At 43.3% G+C, this 22,792-nt stretch overlaps 1 protein-coding gene across 2 annotated transcripts in view; it reads right to left on the reverse strand.

The window, feature by feature from the left end:
- MCM10 (minichromosome maintenance 10 replication initiation factor) overlaps positions 1–22,792 on the reverse strand; it is a 49,013-nt gene that overhangs the window by 14,624 nt on the left and 11,597 nt on the right. For both annotated transcript variants that reach the window (XM_032159954.2, XM_032159865.2), the window contains exons 6-14: positions 19,941–20,112; positions 16,004–16,169; positions 13,504–13,671; positions 10,593–10,709; positions 7,822–8,021; positions 5,511–5,611; positions 4,541–4,651; positions 4,336–4,453; positions 1,656–1,884 (exon numbers count right to left, since the gene is read on the reverse strand). In XM_032159954.2, the coding sequence (XP_032015845.1) occupies positions 1,656–1,884; positions 4,336–4,453; positions 4,541–4,651; positions 5,511–5,611; positions 7,822–8,021; positions 10,593–10,709; positions 13,504–13,671; positions 16,004–16,169; positions 19,941–20,112 (1,382 nt within the window). The remainder of the gene's footprint in view (positions 1–1,655; positions 1,885–4,335; positions 4,454–4,540; positions 4,652–5,510; positions 5,612–7,821; positions 8,022–10,592; positions 10,710–13,503; positions 13,672–16,003; positions 16,170–19,940; positions 20,113–22,792) is intronic.

The raw sequence follows: 22,792 nt of genomic DNA on the forward strand, positions 1-22,792 counted from the left end.
AGGAAATGATGATATAGCATTGATTTACCTTTGAAGGTCATGGTTGTATGGATGAAATAAGATAACATCTGCAAAGTATGAATCTTTACATAGTAAATACATTCCTGGCCAGGCGCAATGGCTCATGCCTGTAATCCTAGCACTTTGGGAGGCTGAGGCAAGTGGATCACTTGAGGTCAGGAGTTCGAAAGCAGCCTGGCCAACATGGTGAAACCCTGTCTCTACTAAAAATATAAAAATTAGTCAGGCGTGGTGGTGGGCACCTGTAATCCCAGCTATTCGGGAGGCTGAGGCAGGAGAACCAATTGAACCCAGGAGGCGGAGGCTGCAGTGAGGCGAGATCGGACTACTGCACTCCAGCCTGGGTGACAGAGCGAGACTCCATCTCAAAAAAAAATAAATAAAAATAAATAAATAAATAAATAAATAAACATAGTAAATACACGGCACACACATATCACAAGTACAGAGTAATATGGACATGTGCCATGGTTATTATAGGTATTACTGTTGTTATTATTATAGGTAAGGTTTTGACATACAGCAAGCTTTGCCCTTCATTTGGCTGCAGCTGCTAACTTGAGGGAAGAGAGAGGCTCGATCAGGGCACTCAGGAAGTGGGCAGGTGGGGCTCTGGGTGCCCTACCCCTACTTCAGCCACAGCAACTCAGCTTTTACCTGTCATGGGACTGGACTTTTGTGTAAGATTTCTTTTAAAGGAGTCTTGGTTAGGCACAGTGGCTCATGCCTGTAGTCCCAGCACTTGGGAGGCTGAGGTGGGACTGCTTGAGTCCAGGAGTGCAAGACCAGCCTGGGCAACAAAGGGAGGCCCCCATCTCTATAAAAAATACAAAAATTAGCCAAGGCGTGGTGGCGTGTGCCTGCAGTCCCAGCTACTACTTGGGAGGCTGAGGCAGGTGGATCAATCGATCCTGGGAGGTTGAGGCTGCAGTGAACCAAACTGCACCACTGCACTCTAGCATGGGTGACAGGAGGAGACTCTGTCTCAAAAAATAAAAAATAAAACCGCCAGGCATGGTGGCTCGCACCTATAATCCTAGTACTTTGGGAGGCCGAGGTGGGCGGATCATTTGAGGTCAGGAGTTCGAGACCACCAGTCTGGCCAATATGGTGAAACGCTGTCTCTACTAAAAATACAAAAATTAGCCGCGTGTGGTGGTGGGCACCTGTAATCCCAGGTACTCGGGAGGCTGAGGCAGGAGAATTGCTTGAATCCAGGAGGCGGAGGTTGCAGTGAGCCAAGATTGCGCCACTGCACTCCAGTCTGGGTGATAGAGTGAGACTCCATCTCAATAAATAAATAAATAAATAAATAAAACATTAAAAAAGAAGGATTCCTTAAACCACCATTTTACAGTCTCACCTCAACAATTCCAAGAATTGTTTTCCTACTGTCAATGCCTCTGGTTATAAAACACTATCTTCCTCTAGGCTACCTCTTGTAGCCTGACAAGAAAAAGTGTTGAGATAACAGATCTAACTTTCTTTTAATATTATGTTGACACTACCATGTTTTCAAATTACACTGACTCTAATGATCACGATCAATCAACAGCTATTAGGTGTCTGTCTTTCCTCCAGCTCTGCCCTACAGAATGCAGACTCAAGTGTTCAAGAGAAAAGATGCCAGTTACCTTTTTGGCTTCTGCTAAAGCACTCAGTTTTGGTCTTGGTGGTGGTGACTCATCATAAAAGAGAACATCATCTCCTTCCAAGACACCTCGCCCCAGCTTGGGCGTCATTGTGGCCAGGGCTCCCTCCAGCCTGGGGAACTCGGATCCTGTCCGTGCAGGCTGAGCAGGGGGCTGTCTTGATGAGGATGGCACAGCTGGGCTCTCAACTTCACTTGAGCTCTGCAGAAATCTTTAAAGAACATACAGTCAAAATATGCAAACAGGGTTTCCGAAAATAAAAACTCTAGAACTCAAAGTGGACTGGGAGGTGGCAGGCAGGCCACCAGTTGGGAGCTAGTTGTTAGCAAAATAATGTCCCCTTCTAGGCTGGTAATTCAAATGTGCACATGATAAGAGCAATACTAGCTTTACTAACTCCTCCTGAATTGAGTTTTCTTTGAATAAGCTGTAATTGTCCTAACACTTTAGAACTGATAACTTTTTATCAATCGGCTGTCCAGTGGATGTCATCCACAAGGCACACAGCTGAAAATGCGGTGTGAACTGTATTCCCACCCCTACCGTCAGCTCTAGGGCCTGTAGGAACTCATTACACATCCCTGCATCTTCGTTTACGCTACTGGGAAGAAACAAAACATGTGAGACATTTGGAAGTCATTAATGAAAAACACTGTCACTTGCAGCGATTATTTTACATCTCTTTTTTTAATTTTTTTAATTTTTTTGAGACAGAGTCTCGCTGTGTCACCTAGCCTGGAGTGCAGTGGCATGATCTTGGCTCACTGCAACCTCTGCCTCCTGCGTTCAGGTGATTCTCGTGCCTCAGCCTCCCAAGTGTTGGGATTACAGGCGTGAGCCATCACGCCTGGCAAAAAATAGTTTTAAGAGCATTTTACTTTTATTTTTGGAGACAGGGTCTTGCTCTGTCACCCAGACTAGAGTGCACTGGCACGATTGCGGCTCACTGCCACCTCTGCCTCCCAGGCTCAGGTGATCCTCCCACCTCAGCCTCCCGAGTAGCTGGGACCACAGTGTGCACCACCATGCCTACAAACACCTGTATTGTTTGTAGAGACAGGATTTCGCCATGTTGCTCAGGTTGGTCTCGAACTCCTGGCCTCAGGCGATCTGCCTGCCTCGGCCTCCCAAAGTGCTAGGATTACAGACATGGGCCACTGAGCCAGTCTCGTAAGAGATATTTAAAAACAAATAACAAACCTCAGAAATCATCTAGTCCAAACTTCTCATTTGATCGATGAAGAAACTGAGGCCTAGGATCACATTACTCACAACGGCCAGACTCAGGAGGGGAGCCAGGCCATGCCAGAGCAGTACTCTTCCCAACCCCACAGCCACTCTTGCAAGCTCTAGGATGTGTTTGCAAACTGCCTATCAAATCCTGCGCAAAGATAAGGTTTCCTTGGCCAACAGAATTCTGAAAATTTTCATTACGCAATGCCTTCAAGCTGATGGGCATTCTCTATTTCCCACGAGGCCCCCAACTCTGTACATATTTCTATGTCCACGTATATAATTTATGTCACCTGTAGGCTCAAGATGAATAGCTTTATAGATATCCCACCAGCACTTCAAACTAATCTGCCTGAGACCAAACCCATTCTCTTACTTTCCCAAAGAATTTCCTCTTGTCTTATCATTGACTCCCTTTCATGGATGCAGCTGCCTTTCAGCAGCCCAGATTCGGGATGGCAAAAGGTTCAGCACCAGAGCACATGTGTGAGCCCAAAACTCAGCCCCACCATAAACTAGCTCTCTGACCTCCAGGCACACTATTAGTAAAACAAGGCTGAGAAGCCTCCGGAGGCTCAGATGCTGTGTTTATGGAGTACGTATGAAGTGCCTGTGAACCGCAGCTCTCATTAGTATTCAGGTGACCTGAGTTCAGGAATCGTTCATTTGTCCACCTACCGTATGCATTTCCACTTGATTTTTTTTTTTTTTAATTATTAGCTGAAGCCAAGTAACACATTTCCACTTGCGTTTGCCTCTAAAATGACTCCATTTTTAGCGCTTCAGTTTTATCCTTTATCCAAAGAACTGTACTCCACCCACTGGCTCTGCCTGTCATAAAAAACTGAATTGTGGCAAAACCCAGAAATGGCAGCCAGGCAAACCACTCGCATCCAGGAGTTTGAGACCAGCTTGGGCAACATGGTAAAACCCAGTCTCTATAAAAAAAATGCAAAAATTAGCCAGTGGCACATGCCTGTAGTCCCAACTACTTGGGAGGCCAAGGCAGGAGGATCATTTGAGCCTGGGACATGGAGGTTGCAGTGAGCTGACACTGCGGCATTGCACTTCAGCTGGGGCGACAGAGTGAAAACCTGTCTCAGAAAAAAAAAAAGAGAGAAAATGACAGCCAGCAGGTGAACCTATGCTCTCCCCCTTCACAAAAACCCTCTTTACATACATTTCACTCCTTTCCCTTCTCCATGGTGATAACGACTCTAACCTGTACCATTTGGTGTTGGGAGTCACCAGTGTAAGAAATAATACAGCCTTAAATGCTATTCAGGTTATGGGAAAACTATTTTAAACTTTCAGAGTTAAAACGCAGCCAACCGAAACCTGAAGTCACATTTTGGAAATCGACGAAGACATTCTGAGGACACCTGAGATGGATGACCCAAGCGGGGAATATTAAATCTGCTCCTCTTACCGCTTCTCTATTTCTTCTGATTTCCTTCTCCTCATCTCCAACATACGCTGCTTCTGTTGCTTCAAGAGTGCTGAGGCCGAGATGGACTGGATGGTCGGTTTTGGGCTCCCCATGATCCCTGAAACAGAAGCCCACAGACTGAGGGGGTGCCCTGGGCGTCTGAGGGAACACAGGGACACACGTGTGGCTGTGCAGCTGATGGTACCTGAAGCTGTGGCTTTGGCTAAATGTTGTTTTAAGTTCCTGGCTCCACACGTCGGCAGGTCCATCAGTTCCCTAAACTCCTCGGAGCAAGACAGGCTCTTCTGGGGTATTCCTGTGCCAGGTCAACACCAGCTTTAGAGGATTCACATTCAGATAGTTTGAGGTCATATGACACACCACTTTGTAAACTCTCCACTCATAATTTTAGTCATATGTAAATGAAGAAGACGGAATACCAAGAGGAAAGAAAAGAATCCTTAACCTCTATCATCAGACTCATAGGATGGCAGGGTATCTTGAGTATATTTTATTTCTAGTAATGATTAGAATATTAAGCCCTTAAATCTGGGGGTCATTCTATACCCTGTTTCTGGAATATCCACTAAGGATAAGGGTCCCTGACCACTGTTTATGACCATAAGCCCAGGATGGGGGCTGCATTCTCTGATCAAGACATGTTTTTATTTATTTTTATTTTATTAAAAATTTTTTTGTTTTTATCACCAAGACCCATTTTAACAAAAGATAACCAATAAGTTTGGCCAGGAAGATAATACTGCTGATTCTAATGCTGGATGTAAAGAGTTGGACCCAGATACACCAAGAAATTTTAAAAAGCATACTTAGGTCAGACACAGCTAAAATCAATATGCTGTTTTTTTCTTAAGGTCCTGCGAACCTGGCTTGATTCCTTTAGGTTAGACCACACCACTCACTAAGTACAGGTGATGACTGGATTCTTATTACTTAAGAGTATGAGCTCTATCCATTTTCAACCCTAAAGACTGCTTGCTTGCTTGCTTATTTATTCATTTATGTTTGTGCATGAATAAGTTCTTAGTGGTGATTTCTGAGATTTTGGTGTACCCATCACCGGAGCAGTGTACACTGTACCCAATGTGTAGTCTTTTATCTCTAAGACTGCATAATTAAACTGGAGAAAGAAATTTCTTATGGAAAAACAGAGTTACCGAGTTTTTGCCGTGTTTCCTGGATGATCAAGTTTGTGCCCTTAACAACCAGATTACTCAGAGTGGTTTGAATCTTCTTCTTAGGAGCCACAGCTGCTGCACTGAAATGACAAGTCACGCCCAAAAGGAGAATCACTAAAGCCCCAATGCTCTGATGAGGTAAAGAAGGCATAGATATAATCATTTATTACACACACCATCAAAGTTTCTCAAAACACCATCTAAGTAGGCTTTCTTAATGTCACGGCCCAATAGCATAACTGGTTTATGCACTGTGTCACAGAGGAAAAGCTAGAGGCAGCCTACAAATCCGCTTGAGGCCATTCTGGAAAGAAATTTGGCAAAAGAAATAAAAAAAAAGCCAATGCTTTGATCTAGCAATCTGGATATTTATCTTAAAATAATTAAGGATTATGCAAAAATTTAGGATATTAATGGCGGCTTTGTTTATAATGTCACACATTGGAAACACCATTAACGTTCACCCATAGGGAATTGTTTACATGAATTAAGGCAGAGTATGTAAAAGAACACTATGTAGCTGCTAAAAATACACAAGAAAAACATTAATTATTTCACACTGAAAACAAGTGGATACAAAGAATAGGAACAATATGATCTCATTTTATATTACTAAAAATTTATACATATGAAAAAACAAAACACAACACCTAGGAGTATATATACCAAGAAACTAACAGTTTGGGGTTTTTTGTGAGACAAGATCTCACTCTGTTGTCCAGCCTGGAGTGCAATGGAGCAATCGTGACTCACTGCAGCCTCAACTTCCCCAGGCTCAAGCAATTCTCCCATCTCAGCCTCCCAAATAGCTGGGACTACAGGCGTGTGCCACCATGCCCAGCTAATTTTTTTGCATTTTGTAGAGATGGGATTTTGCCATGTTGCTCAGGTGGGTCTCAAATTCCTAGGCTTAAGCAATCCTCCTGCCTTGGCCTCCATTCCCAAAGTGCTGGGATTACAGGTGTAAGCTACCGTGCCTGGCCTAGAACTAACAGTTTTTCAGGTGGTAGGATTATAGTTGGTTTTTATTTTCCATTGGTTGGATTGTATGTTCTTTTAAAAGACTAATATACATGTATTGCTTTTACATTGGAAAAATTCAGAAATCATTTTAAATCTCAAAAACATGCTTACTGTTAAAAAAGAAACAGGAAGTGAGTCCTCTTGCCCCATTCCTGTTGGATTGGGAACAGAAATCTGTGTTTTATTCTTGGACCAACTGTAGCTGCCTCGTGCCAAGTCCTCAGATATGCTTTATATAATGTGGTGACGAGGCCACTGATTACAAGCTTGTCCAAACCATAGCCCACGGGCCACACGCAGCCCAGGATGGCTTTGAATGCGGCCCACCACAAATTCATAAACTTTCTTAAAATATTAAGAGATTTTTCTTTTTTCTTTTTTTTAAGCTTATCAGCTATCAGTATATTTTATGTGTAGTCCAAGACAATTCTTCCAAAGGGGCCCAGGGAAGCCAAAAGATTGGACACCACTGGATTACAGTGTCAGGGACTCTAGTGACTCTGAATCCCCAGGCAAGGGGCCATGTATGCCTGCCCAGCATCGCCCACTCCCCATGTGAGGCTTCATAGTATATTCACTCACTGAATGAAATCTGGGTTCCACGAGGTCTGTAGCTTCACTCAAATAGTCGTACAAGAAATAATTAAAAGGTGTTAACACTGTAATTAACACATTTTTAATGGCCCTGACAAAGGTGCACTATTTACATTAGAAGTCAAAGAGGAGCCGGGAGCAGTGGCTCATGCCTGTAATCCCAGCACTTTGGGAGGCCGAGGCAGGCAGATCACCTGAGGTCAGGATTTTGAGACCAGCCTGGCCATCATGGTGAAACCCTGTCTGTACTAAAAATGCAAAAATTAGCCAGGCATGGTGGCACGCATCTGTAGTCCCAGCTACTCAGGAGGCTGAGGCAGAAGAATCACCTGAACCCAGCGGGTGGAGGTTGCAGTGAGTTGAGACTGCACTACTGCACTCCAGCCTGGGTGATAGAATGAGACTCCGTCTCAAAAAAAAAAAAAAAAAGTTGAAGAGGAAGAGTGGGCTCTCTTAAAGTCCAACACAAGTCAATCTCTCTCTCTCTCTCCTGAAAATTTTTCTGTCTACCTGGGAATAAAAGCGGTCTTTAACCCACTTGTTTCAGGCAATGAGTTATGAAAGATAAAGCCTGTACAAGTATCCTATGATGGTTACAGGAAGGTACAACCGGTAGGTTTAGTCTTTGATAAGCAAAATCCTCTGCCCAAAAGAAGCCCCGAGAACGTCTTACATTGAAGCTGCATACGAGGCAGAAGAAACCCCTCCGTAGTAAAAGCCATCTTGGCACAGCCGTTCTTTGAGGCTGGTGCCTTTGCGGGCAAACTTCTTTGGAATTCGTCCTCCAGAGAAGGTGGACTGCAAATCCGCACGCTTTGCACTGAGCTTCTTGTACTGCGTCTGGATATGGTACTGACAGTACTCACAGTCACGCTGCAAAAGGCAGAGCAGTGGCATCAGGATGAGGGCAACAGGCCAGGAAACAGCAGTGAGCAGACACAGTTCCTTCTCCCCACTTCCCGGAACATGACGCATGCAGAGTCCTCCCTGCTGACCTCCATGACTGTTCCCAATGTGGAAGGGCTACTCAGTCCCTAAGGGGAAGAAGTTCTTCCCTTCGAGTCCCCTGAAAGCACTGTTCTGATGAAATACCCCTTGCCCTCTTTCTACAAAGGAAATCAGCTTCTAGGATGAACCTTGAAAACAAGTTAGGTGAGAGAAGTCAGACACACAAGGTCCCATGTTATTTAAGTCCTTTTACTTAAGAGGAAAATCCATAGAGACGAAAGCAGATTAGACATCACCAGGAGATGGAGGGAGTGGGGATGGGAGTGATGACTTTATGGTACCAGTGTTTTTACAGGGTGATGGAATTCTGAAACCAGGGAGCTGGTGGTTACACAACTAAATATCACTGAATTTTATATATATATTGTAAATTGGTTAACTGTATATTTTGAATTTTGCCCCAATAAAAAATAATTTAAAAACAAAATCAGCTCCCAGCGAGGTTTTTCTAGCTGTTTCTCTGGTTGATCCTCGGACAAGTGCGATCCTTTCAGTGAAAGAAACAAAGAGAGATGGTGCACCATTGTTCTACTGGGTGAACAGTAGTTACGGCGACAGTGGATTTTTTTTGGAGACAGAATCTCGCTGTCACCCAGGCTGGAGTGCAGTGGTGTGATCATGGCTCACTGCAACCTCCGCCTCCTGGGTTCAAGTGATTCTTGTGCCTCAGTCTCCCAAGTAGCTGGGATTACAGGTGTGCACCACCACGCCCAGCTAATTTTTGTATTTTTACTAAAGACGGGGTTTTACCATGTTGGCCAGGCTGGTCTCGAACTCCTGGCCTCAAGTGATCAGCCCACTTCGGCCACCCAAAATGCTGGGATTACAGGCGTGAGCCACCGCCCCTGTCCAGACAATGGATTTTTAAGAATCTAGTTCTCCCGGAGAGATCTGTTACGTACTTCACTCTGAAACCTCATTTTCCAACCGTCTCCCACCTTATTCTTTCCTGCCCACTAATTCATCTAATAGGAAGGAATAAGGAAATAAAAAAAGATGAAACCAAAACCTGTCATTTAATCTTTTCAAAGAACTCTGAGAAGTACCTCTTCACACCTACTACAATGGCTGTAACAAAAAAGAAATACAGTAACAGGTGCCGATGAGGACAGGGAGAAACTTGAAAGTTCATCCATTGCTAGTGGACCACTTGGGAAACCAGTCTGGCAGTTCCTCCAAAATCTGGACAGTTACCATGTTGACCCAGCAATCCCACTCCCAGGTATATGCCCAAGGGAGTGGAAAACATACATCCACATGAAAACTTGTATGTGAGTGTTTTAGCAGTATTATTCATAATAGCTAAATGTGGCAACAACCCAAGTGTGTATCAACTGATGAAAAAGAATAAACAACATGTGTTATATCCATATAATGGAATATTATTTACCCACAAAAAGGAATAAAGTGTTGATAAATGCTATGGCATGGATCGATTGTGAGAAAAATTATGCTAAGCAAAAGAAGCCAGACAGAAAAGGTCACATATTGTGATCCCATTGTATGAAATGTCTAGAAGAGGCAAATCCATAGAGACAGAAAGTAGGTTAGTGTTTACCAGGCGATGGGGGAGAGGAGACTGGGGAGTGATTGCTAGTGGGTACTGGGTTTCTTTCTGGGGCAATGAAAGGGTTCTGAAATTACACAGTGGTGATGGCTGCACAACTCTGTGAATGTACTAGAAATTACTGAATTGTTGGCTTTATTTATTTATATACTTTTTTGGAGACAGAATCTCACTCTTTCGCCCAGGCTGGAGTATAATAGTGCGATCTCGGCTCACTGAAACTTCTGCCTCCCGAGTTCAAGTGATTCTCTTGCCTCAGCCTCCTGAGTAGCTGGGACTACAGGCGCCCACCACCATGCCCGGCTAATTTTTGTATTTTCAGTAGAGATGGGGTTTCACCATGGTGGCCAGGCTAGTCTCAAACTCGTGACCTCAGATGATCTGTCCGGCTCGACCTCCCGAAGTATTGCGATTACAAGAGTGAGCCACCACACCTGGCCTGAATTGCTTACTTTAAAAGAGTGAATTGCATGGTATGTGAATTATACCTAAATGAAGCTATTATTTTTAAAAAAGCCCTAAGAAAAGGCATAATGGAGTTAAAATATAGGCTAAAATACAATTTTCTTTGTATTTCATCACGTTTGCTCTGTGGAATTACAAGAATTAAAGGCAAACAAAAATTCTGTCTTAAATCTCTTGGTCAGATAAAAGATCACTTTCCTAAGAGGTTAAATCCCCCCACCTTTCCCCTGCCCTCACTTTTTTAAACTGGCAATTATTAACTACACATTAAATTTTCTCATTTTGACTCTTCCTTTACGTGGGAAACTCAGTTCCAAACTGGTCATCACAGCTAAAGCACCTACAGTTTATTCCTAACTGTTCTTTTATTTAGCAGAAACCATCCTAACAAGGCTGAAACTAACCAAATTCACAGTCTGCGTGCACGGCTCTCCATTCTTCTTCTTAGCTTTACAGGTTCCCAGGTCAAGAGCTTCACCCATAATTAAGACCTTCTGAGGATGATCGATAGATAAACACACCTGTAAGAAGAGGTGGGGCAGGAGTTAGAGGTGGACAAAATTATGGCCTTTTATTAGCAGAAATAGAAAAAAGAATGGTTGGTGCTGATTTAAGAAGGTTATTGCCAGGCGCAGCGGCTCACACCTATAATTCTAGCACTCTGGGAGGCTGAGGCAGGTGGATCGCTTGAGGCCAAGAGTTTGACTAGCCTAGGCAATGTGGCAAAACCCTGTCTCTACAAAAAAAACACAACAATTAGCCAGGCATGGTAGTGTGTGCGTGTAGCCCCAGTTACTTGGGGGGGCTGAAGTGGGAGGATCACTAGAGCCTGGGAAGTCCAGGCTGAAGTGAGCTGTGATCATACCACTGCACTCCAGCCTGGGCAACAGAGTGAGGCTGTCTCAAAAGGAGAGAGGTTTTACTAGTCTAAAGGAATTCGAAGCCAGTGCTCTATGACTGTTTTAGGAACAGGGGTGCCGAAGGCACCTTCAGTTCTCTTCCCATTTTCCATCCTTTCCTTCATCTTTGTGATTGGAATCCTGATTTTGTCTGGGCTGGCCGAGTTCTCAGCCTCAAGTAATAGATCCTGTTCCCTGTTTTCCCAGCACTCCTTAGAGTTAGCATTGGTTATGTGATAAGTTCTAGATGCTCAGACATAAACAGGAATTGGCAGGGAAGCTTCTGCTTTCCTGATAAAATGAGTTAGGAGGCTGGCTCCCCCTTACTCCTCACTTCTTGCCTTGAATGGAGATGACTGGAGGGAGACAAGTCCCTGAAGGGCCTTGCTGAATTCAGCTCTCTCCCTTCTTGTTTGCAATTCTCTTCTTGGAGAGATTGTACCAAGAGGGACTGTCCCGAATAGCTCGGGCTTTGTCCTCACCCCTCCTAGGACAAGATCTCTTACAACACTTGAGCTCAATAAGCCAAGTGGCCTCCAGGTTATAAAACCCAGATCAGGGTGCTTTCATAATCCCTCCGCTGCATGGTGAAGAGAGCCATGAGCAGACAGGACTCTGCCTGCCTGGAGTGCCTTTCCTGAGCCTGGCTCAGGACTGGCTCAACTCGGATCCTAGGCTTCTGTGGACTCTCGCTGCCTAAGGTGCTTTGCCCAACTTGTGTAAGTGTTTTGTCTCCCAGATGCATACTCCCGCAGGCAGGCTTGTGCAAAGCTGCGGGTAGCTTGGTTTATGCTGAACCACTGGCAGCTGGGTTTGTACAAAGCTTCCAGCCAGACCTGGGAACCTACCAGATCTAGAAATAGTAGAAATTGGCAAGGTGTTTAGAGCCCTCCCACGGGACTGGTAAACAGTGCATGGTATTCATTCCTCTCCGAGAAATTGGCACCTTCCACGGTATGCCACTTCACACTTCTCTGACTACAACAGAGTAAAGCTCCGTGCTGGGTCAGAGTAGAGAAACTGCCAGTTCCTATTCACACTGTGTCTAGGTTTACGATTTCCTAGAGAAGCAGTAGTGCCAAAACTCTAGTATTTGAGAAGATGAAAATTCACTTTCATTTTAAACTGCAGCTATGGTTGTCATAGTCAACGGAGCAAAATTCCTTCAGCTATAAAACACTGCTTTCTTGATGCCACCATAAAAATTTATGTAAGGAATCATGCTGGGCACGGTGGCTCACACTTGTAATCCTAGCACTTTGGGAGACCAAGGCAGGTAGATCACTTGAGCCTAGGGGTTTGAGACAAACCTGGGCAACATAGTGAAACCCTGTCTCTACAAAAAACACAAAAATAGGCTGGGCGTGGTGGCTCATGGCTATAATCCCAGCACTTTAAGAGGCTGAGACAGGTGGATCACCTGAGGTCAGGAGTTCGAAACCAGCCTGGCCAACATGGTGAAACCTCGTCTCTAATAAAAATGCAAAAAAATTAGCTAGGTATGGTGGCGCATGCCTGTAATCCCAGCTGCTGAGGGAGGCAGGAGAACCACTTGAACCTGGGAAGTATAGGTTGAAGTGAGTCAAGATCGCACCATTGCACTCCAGCCTAGGCAACAAGAGCAAAACTCCGTCACATACACACACAAAAACCCACAAAAATTAGCAGAGCATGGTGGCATGCACATGTAGTTCCAGCCACTCAGGAGGCAGAAGTGGAAGTATCACTTACGCCCAGGAGACGGAGTTTGCAATGAGTCAAGAACACATCACTGTACTCCAGCCTGGGCAACAGAGCAAGACTCACTCTCAAAAAAAAAAAAAAGAAGGTATGAATCTAAGGAAATCTGAGTACAATAGTTCAAAAAACTCAAGGAACTTTGTAACTAATTTGAAAAGATGGAATAAAAGTAGTTGTTACAAAACACTTTAGAATAGGTGGAAATTCAGAATACTGATGGGTAATGAATGAACAAAAAATGAAAAGCCAGATTCACGGAGACACAAGCACATAAAAGCATGACTTACTTTCTGGAGGTAGACTAATACAAACTTTTTTCTTTTCTTGTCTTTTTTTTTGAGATGGGGTCTTACTTTGTTACCTAGGTTGGAGTGCAGTGGCACAATCAGGGCTCACTACAGCCTCAACCTCCCACCACAGCCTCCTGAATAGATGGAACTACAGTTGTGCGCCCCTACTCACAGCCAATTTTTACATTTTTTGTAGAGATGGGGGTCTCACTATGTTGCCCAGGCTGGTCTTGAACTCCTGGGCTCAAGTGATCCTCCTGCTTTGGCCTCCCCAAAGTGTTAGGATTACAGGTGTGAGCCACTGTGTGCAGCCTCAAACGTCTTTGATAAAACTCAGTTAACTTGTAAAGACAATCATCAATCAAATCCCAGAAACAGGCTCTTACCTCCTCTGAACCATCCTTGGGCTTCATGGGGTTGGCATTGAGGATCCCTACGACAGTCCCCTGCTCCGTCTTCCAGAGTGCTTTGTGAACTTCTCCAAATAAGAACAAGGACACACATTGTGTCAGGTCACGAAGATCATTCAGTTTCCAGATGCTGAAGGTTTTTCCCTGGAACAAATAGTTATTTTTATTTTTTATAATTTTGAACTGTAGGTTATCCTGTCCCCATTTATGGTTCAAGAGTTTTACTATGGAAAACTATACGCCTATAATCCATTAAATCCAAGTTTTTTTGTTATTATTCAAATATGTATCATCAACATGTGTGATGACTTTAAATTAACCCATTCTCTAGGCTTTCGCATTCTATTACCCTTCTCATTTTAGAGATGAAGGTGAAATAAAGCAAGCCAGTGGCAAACTTGTTAGCAGAGTCTCTAATTATCTCGGGTCTAAGCAGAGGGAGTGGGATAGCACTGCCTTTCTAATGACACAGAGACACGCACATCATTAAAAGGACAGTGGAAGGTATGACACTACCATTTAATAACTTACTGATATGAATCAATATTAGGTAAATGAGTAAATCTGTTCCATATCATTGGTTAATTATATGATGATTATTATTTTTAGAGACAGAGTCTTGCTCTGTCACCCAGGCTGGAGTGCAATGGTGCAATCACGTCCCATTGCTCACTCCAACTCCTGGGCTCAAAGAATCCTCCACCCTCAGCCTCCCAAGCAGCTGGGACTACAGGCATGTGCTACCAGCCCCAGCTAGTTTTTTTTTTCTTTTCATAGAGATAAGGTCTCACTATGTTGCCCAGGCTGGTCATGAATTCCTGGGCTCAAGTGATCCTCCCACCCCATCCTCTCAAAGCGTTGGGGTTACAGATGTGAGCCACCAAGCCTGGCCTAAGTCTATTATTAATATGAATAAAGAAGTTTCCTTTCTAGGCTATTAAATCTTTGCTTAGCTTACCAAAGCATCATTTCAAGAAAACTGGTTGAGTTTAACCTTAACATTTCAGAAGTATGATTAAGTATCTGAAGAAATACGGCTCAAAATGCTGACCGATTATAATGTGAAAAACCTCCACTTTTACAGTTGTTTTTAAAACCAGAATACTGTGAATAATCTTGACTTGCACTATCTCATAGAGGCATCCGGGCTGGGTATGGTTATGGGTTACAGCATGGAATCTACTGCCCGGACTCTGAGCTGGCATCCATCTTCCATGGATTTGTGCAGTGCCTGTCTTGGAAGAGTTCAGATAAATTCTCGTGTCTATTATTATCATGTCATTACAGCCACTTATGAGGTAACTAAGAATTTGATCAAAGGAAAACCAGACCTGTCCACATTTACCTCAACAGTAATAGGGCTAGTGTAGGACCGGGTAATCTTTAATTTTTCTTTTAATTTTTTAAGTTCTGGGGTACATGTGCAGGATGTGCAGGTTTGTTACATAGGTAAATGTGTGTCACGGTGGTTTGTTGCACTTATCAACCCATCACGTAGGTATGAAGCCCGCCATGCATTAGCTCTTTTCCCTAATGCTCTCCCGCTCCCTGCCCTCCCCCAACAGACCCCAGTGTGTGTTGTTCCCCTCCTTGTGTCCATGTGATCTCATTTATTTAGCTCCCACTTATAAGTAAGAACATGCAGTGTTTGGTTTTCTGTTCCTCCATTAGTTTGCTGAGGATAATGGCTTAGGACCGGGTTCTCTTAAAATTCAACTCCATGTCAGCTCTAACAAAAAACCAAAGGTTGGCCAAGATCTAAATTAGAGAATAACATCATGATTGAGCATGATCAATCATAGTATTTTAGAGATAGGAGAGATTTTCAATCTAATCAAAGTCAGTTCCTTCATTTTATAAATAAGGAAATGGAAGCTGGTAAGGAAAGATTAACAGCCAACCTAAGGTAACATCGCTAGTTAAAGGCACAAGACTTAGAAGCCAGGCTATCTGACTTGCCAGGTCACAGAATAACTTTCCCATTTATGACTCAGTCAAAAGTGATTTTGAAACTTGTTAGATCTTTGGTAATAACCATCAAATTAAATATACCATAAGGCACTGACACAGGCCAGCAATTTCAGCACTTCTGTGGTTGGTATCTTACATCTAAAGGGGCCTCCAAACAATCTGTGAACTCAGCCTGTTTGGGTACTTGCGCCTCTCCTCCATGGAAGAGATCACAATGTCACGGGGACAACTATATGTGTCACCAAAAAAAGTGACAAGTGAAATGCAGTAAGGATGATTTGGACAATGGAAAGCCCAAGAAACCTGTACCACCAGGTCTTATTTAAACAGGGCATCCTTTGCTTATACCCGCTGGATACCAACTCAGTGATGTGTGGCGATTCTGGAACTCACTATACTTATTTCTAAATGAAACACCAACAGGTTCCAGTTAACAAATTCAGGACATTGAATTCCCACTGTTAGTTTGTAGTAAAACAGCTAAGAAACCAATACAATGGCTCACACTATTCATACTCTGTGGCGTAACCTTCTTCAATATAACCCCAAATGTCACCCAGTCTATTTCTTCCAGCTTCTCTCTGGCCATCTTTTCCTTGATCTGAGACAGTCTGATCAGTTTTCGGCCGGTCATTTTCTTGTTCATTTCTGTGGAGGATACTCGAGGCCGCCTGGGTTAAGAAACCAGCGATTAGTAATTATGATTCTACTAAAAAATTACCTGGCACCTTAGCAGGTGGTAAGGGAGTGTGATGGTCAGAAACCTCTACAGTACCTGTTCTTGGGAAGCTTAGTTATATAGTATGACCAAGGCATCCATTTTTATAGGAAATAATAAATAATTCTTTCTTTCTTTCTTTCTTTTTTAAAGATGGAGTCTCAGTCTGTTGCCCAGGCTGGAGTGCAGTGGCGCAATTTCGGCTCACTGCAGCCTCCACCTCCCGGGTTCAACTGATTCTCCTGCCTCAGCCTCCTGAGTAGCTGGGACTACAGGCACGTGCCATCATGTGCTAATGTTTGTATTTTTAGTAGAGATGGGGTTTTGCCATGTTGGCCAGGCTGGTCTCAAACTCCTGGCCTCAAGCGATCTGCTCGCCTCGGCCTCCCAAAGTGCGGGGATTACAGGTGTGAACCACTGCACCTGGCCTCTAAGATCTTTTTTTTTTTTTTTTTTTTTTTTTGAGACAGAGTCTCGCTCTGTTGCCCAGGCTGGAGTGCAGTGGCGCAATCTCGGCTCACTGCAACCTCCGCCTCCCGGGTTCACACCATTCTCCTGCCTCAGCCTCTCCGAGTAGCTGGGACTACAGGCGCCCGCCCCCGCGCCCGGCTAATTTTTTGTATTTTTAGTAGAAACGGGGTTTCACCATGTTAGCCAAGATGGTCTCGATCTCCTGACCTCGTGATCCACCCGCCTCGGCCTCCCACAGTGCTGGGATTACAGGCATGAGCCACCGCGCCCGGCCTAAGATAATTTTTAAAGCTAGGTTTGCCTTTCTTTGGATATAGATCGAGGGCTTATATAGAATACAAGAAAGATCACAAATCCTTTAAGCTCTTAAACTATGCAAATTTTAATATTCTTCTGCAAACAATCCTTTTTTACTTTACTACAAAACCATGAATTAATATTCATAAATAAGACACAAATTTCATTGATTATGCAAGAATTTCACAGGTTCTACTATTCTAATTGAATTTTTTTAAAAGACAACATTTTGACATACAATAAAGGCTTTTGAATGTAGCTTCAATTAATATATTCTTATTCCTAATGACTGGGTCAAAAAACTCTCAGGGTTATTAACATTTGTTCCATCTTTGATCGCATTATATATTTGCAGACGAGAAAAGACACTCACAGAAAAACATGCTTCTTCACTATTTAATGAGTCTTCTGGAACAGAAAGTCCCAGAGCTAAGTTTGAACAATGAAGAACATTCAGGAAGCAAAACATTGACTTCAGTGGGAAAATTCTTTCCTTTGTCTGATTTCTGTGATTGTAGTGTGATAGGTTCCCCCCCACCCCAAGTTACTTAAGGGTGTATGTCAGCTGCCTGAACCCCGAAGGCCGGGTAGGGGGCCACAGCCATGGTGCCCAGCCGAGGAGCAGGTGTCCCTAAGAACCCAACCATTCTGGAGCATATATGGGAACACACTAAGAAAAGAGCCTCATCACACACACACAGTAGGCAAACAGCTTAGGGGAGTCCTAGCTAGAGCAATCAGATGAGAAAGAAATAAAGGGCATCCAAATTGGAAAAGAAAAAGTCAAATTATCCCTGTTTGCAGATGATATGATCTTATATTTGGAAAAACCTGAAGACTCCACCAAAAAACTGTTAGCACCGATAAACAAATTCAATAAAGTTGCAGGATACAAAATCAGTATTCAAAAATCAGTAGCATTTCTAGATGCCAACAACGAACAATCTGAAAAATCAAGAAAGTAATCCCATTTACAACTGCTCCAAAGAAAACACCTAGGAATACACTTAACTAAAGAAGTGAAAGATCTCTACAATAAAAACTAAAAAACATTGACGCAAGAAATTAAAGAGGATACCAAATATGGAAAAATAGCCCATGTTCATGGATTGAAAGAATCAATGTTGTTCAATTGTCCATACTATCCAAAGCAATCTAGAGCGTCAATGCAATCCCCATCAAAGTACCAATGACAGTCTTCACAGAAATAGAAAAAACAATCCTAAAGGTATATGGAACCACAAAAGACCCAACATAGCCAAAGCAATCCCGAGCAAAAAGAACAAAACTGGTGGAATCACATTACCTGACTTCAAATTATATGAAAGCTATAGTAACCAAAACAGCATGGTACCGGCATAGAGAACCCAGAAACAAATCCATAAATCTGCAATGAACTCATTTTCAACAAAGGTGCAAAGAACATACACTGGGGAAAGGACAGTCTCTTCAACAAATGGTGTGGGGAAAACTGGATATCCATATGCAGGAGAATGAAACTAGACCCCTATCTCTTGCCATATACAAAAATCAAATCAAAATGTATTCAAGAGGCTGGGCACGGTGGCTCACGCCTGTAATCCCACTTTGGAAGGCCAAGGCAGGTGGATCACCTGAAGTCAGGAGTTTGAGACCAGCCTGGCCAGCATGGCGGTTTCTACTAAAAATACAAAAATTAGCCAGGCATTGTGGTGCGTGCTTGTAGTCTGAGCTACTCGGGAGGCTGAGGCAAGAGAATCACTTGAACTCGGAAACAAGGTCTTGCTCTGTTGCCCAGGCTGGAATGCTGTGGTATGATCATAGCTCACTGCAGTCTTGAACTCCTGGGCTCAAGTGAACTTCCTGCCTCAGCACCCCCAAGTAGCTAGGACTACAGGTGCACACCACTGTGTCCAGCTAATTTACTTTTTGTAGAGATGAGGTCTCACTATGTTACCCCGGCTAGTCTCGAGCTCCTGACTTCAAGCAATCCTCCTGCCTTGGCCTCCCAAAGGGTTGGGATAGCAGGTGTGAGCTACCACGGCCAGCCTTATAATACACTTTTATTGTATGTTGGCAACACTTGTTCTCCTCTGCTAATAATATATACTTTAAGAGCTTAGCAGTTTTAGTTGTTGGCTGATATTTAGACTGACAAGGTTTAAGAGTTTTAGAGGGTTTCACGGGTTCCTCAAATGGACAGTGCTGAAAGCAATCCAGTCTCACAGTAAGGATTACTGTTCTGCCCTAGGATTATCCAGATGTAATGATGGAGATGCAATGGAGTAGTGATACAGAGTATAGATAATTAAAAAAATTAAAGTTAAAAAAAAGGTACAGGATTTGAATATAGCTTTTAATTGAATTGAGCTTGGAATATATTCCTATTATAACAGGCTATCTTAAATGTATCCCTATAACAGATGCAAAGGATATAAATTTGCCTTAAAAAGGCTATAAGAAAGAAAAACAGCATAGCTATTTTTCTTAACATCAATTACAAGAATCAATAGAAACAGAAAAAATGATCCTAAAATTTATACAGAACCACAAAAGACCCAGAAGAGCCAAAGCAATCCAGTAATTGCTTAATTGCATAAATATTATCCTGGTTAAACTGTCTGTGTATTTAAAAATAGTCTAAATTACACCTCAATAGAGATGGTGAAAATTTTAAATCTACTATTTCCGTCTGTCAATTTCTGATTAAATATACTACCACTTGTCCATTTCTTTTTATAGATACATATTCTTTGTTGATTATATACACAAGAAAAAGTCTTTCTTAAACATTTTATATGCAACTGTACTTAGTCAAACCCAGGACTACTGCTAGTCTTCTGGCGGTGTGTTGTCCTGTTCAAGAGCTGCTGCTGTTTTGTGGATCCTGATGTATAAACACACTACTTCTAAAAGACTCCGAGAGGCACAAAAAGCTATGCAGTGGCGCACATGAATAGACAGCATAGCTACTGACCTGAGCCGCAGGCCGGAGAAGGCTTCCACACAGATGGGTTGAGTTGTTTCCCCAGAGCTTCCTGGGGTTCCCACAATTTGACCTCTAGTTATCCCACTAGGTTTGTTCCGAGAAATCGTCTGGAGTGGTTGGGAGGGTGCACTTGTCATCCTTGAAGATGAGCTTTTGGGCTCTAGAAAGTTAACACAATTAATGAAAAGGCAACCACACCAATAATCACGAATGAAATTTGGAAATTTGTTTTTACAGATTCGTTCCTTTGAGATAGGGACTCACTGTGTCACCTAGGCAGAAGTGCAGTGGTGGCGTGATCTGGGATCACTGCAACCTCCATCTCCTGGGTCTAAGCGATTTCTGAGTAGCTGGGACCACAGGTATGTGCCACCATGCTCGGCTAATTTTTGTATTTTTTGTAGAGACGGGTTTTGCCATGTTGCCCAGGCTGGTCTCAACCCCCTGAGCCCAAGCAATCCACCCGCCTAGGCCTCCCAAAATGCTGGGATTACAGGCGTGAGACACTGCACATGCACACGGCCCATACTGTTCCTTTTTCTTTTTATTTTTTGAGATGGAGTTTCACTCTTGTTGCCCAGAGTACAGTGGGGCAATCTCGGCTCACCACAACCTCTGCCTCCCGGGTTCAAGCGATTCTCCTGCCTCAGCCTCCCAAGTAGCTGGGATTACAGGCATGCGCCACCATGCCCAGCTAATTTTGTATTTTCAGTAGGGATGGGGTTTCTCCATGTTGGTCAGGCTGGTCTCGAACTCCTGACCTCAGGTGATCCGCCTGCCTCAGCTTCCTAAAGTGCTGGGATTACAGGCATGAACCACCGCCCCCGGCCAGGATTGTTCCTTTTTTAAAGCAACACATGCAATAATCAAATCTTGGGAACAAAGCATGTCCCACAAGACCATTTCTTGGCCTTACAGTCCAACAGAACTTTCTCTGATGATAACAGTGTTCTACATTGGTGCTGTCCAATAGGGTGCTAGCTAACAGACACATGTGGCCACTGGTCACTTAATGTAACCCTGTGCTTTTAAGGAAATACATTTCTAACTAAATTTAATCTAATTTAAACTTAAATATCCACATGTGGCTAGTGGCTACTGTACTAGATAGTGCCGCTCTAAAATACTGATTCTCTATGCAATGATGTTTACTAGGTATTCATCAAGATACAGAGCACTGGGGCAGATTCTCAAAGGGAGGACAAGACCTCCTCCGGAATGAGTAATTAGTGGAGATTTGTGTACAGTTCAAATTCTACTTTAAGAACCTGTAATCCCAGCACTTTGGGTGGCTGAAGTGGGCAGATCACTTCAGGTCAAGAGTTCAAGATCAGCCTGGCCATCATGATGAAACCCTGTCTCTACTAAAAATACAACATTAGCTGGGCATGGTGGGGCATGCTACTCGGGAGGCTGAGGCAGGAGAATCACTTGAACCCAGGAGGTGGAGGTTGCAGTGAGCCCAGATCATGCTACTGCACTCCAACCTGGGTGACAAGAGTGAGACTCTGTCTCAAAAACAAAAAAAATTCCAAAACTAGCTCCCCTTTTCTTCTTTCTTGTTTCATTTCATTCCATTCGATTTTATTTGTGGGGCCAAGGAGAGTTCGAGGTCTGGTATTCTATTCACTATTGCTTCATTAAATATCCCTGATGGAGTTACTTTTCATATTTTAGAAGTGTTTGATAATTCTCCTGAAAGTCAGATGCTTGGGTATTTTCCTTAATAAAATATCACTCTCTCTTTCATAAGATTGTTGTTTGCCCTCAAAGGGACTTTGGATCACTGCTCTCACACTGGGGGCCAGGGTGACCCTAGAACTTTAGAACCTAGAGACCAGGCCCATTCCCCACCCCTCAAAAACAAACTTTGGACATTACCTAATGCAACACCCTAGTAATGCCAAAAGTCCTGAGGGGATGGATGCTACTCCTGAATGGATATCTGAATATATAACTTGCTGTCAGATTAATATGAACACTCAGGCAGAAGTAGTTCTCTACGACTGTGGCACAGACCCATACTATTCAAAGGGGCTTTTCCAAACACATGCAGCCAATAAAATGCTGTGTCCTCCAACCCACCATGTTTTATCAGGACCATCTTGTCTTAGGTCTCCCGGCAATACAAGAAAAGCAATACATAGGGTAGAAAGCCTTTTCACTGCTGTTTTGTGCATATACATGTGTGTGCTGAACTAGGACTGTATTTGAATACTATCCTCTACTCGTGCAAAGAAGTCTTTTCTAAAAAACAGCACTTTTGATTTAATACAACCTGGCTTCAAATAAAACTTGACCATTTTCTAGGGAAATAACCTCACAAGCCTAAAGCGTGAGAACATAACCGGTGGCTTTACTTACTACAACCCAGGTAAAACTATGAGACTACAGAGTTAAAAAAAAAAATTCAACCTGTTAAGTACTTAGTAAATAGCTACTCTGTACCTAAGGATTTTCCTTTTTTCAGACAGGGTCTTGCTCTGTGGAACAGGATGGAGTGCAGTGGTGTGATGACAGCTCACTCTAGCCCCAACCCAAATGATCTAGCCTCACTCTAGCCTGAGCCCAAATGATCCTCCCACCTCAGCCTCTCAGGTAGCTGAGACTGCAGGCAAGCACCACACCTGGCTAATTTTTTTATTACTGTAGAGATAGGGTCTTGCTATACTACCCAGCCTGGTCTCAAACTCCTAGGATCAAGCAATCCTCCTGCCTCGTGCCTTGGCCCTAATAATTTTCTAGGCACTTTGAGATGTAGACGAAGAACACAAAATACATCATGTGGCTCCCATTCCCAAGAAACTTTCTTTCTTCCTCAATGGAGAGATAAGACAGAC

The sequence above is a fragment of the Hylobates moloch genome, unplaced genomic scaffold (assembly GCF_009828535.3).
Source record: "Hylobates moloch isolate HMO894 unplaced genomic scaffold, HMol_V3 SCAFFOLD_2, whole genome shotgun sequence".
In the NCBI taxonomy this organism is placed as follows: Eukaryota; Metazoa; Chordata; class Mammalia; order Primates; family Hylobatidae; genus Hylobates; species Hylobates moloch.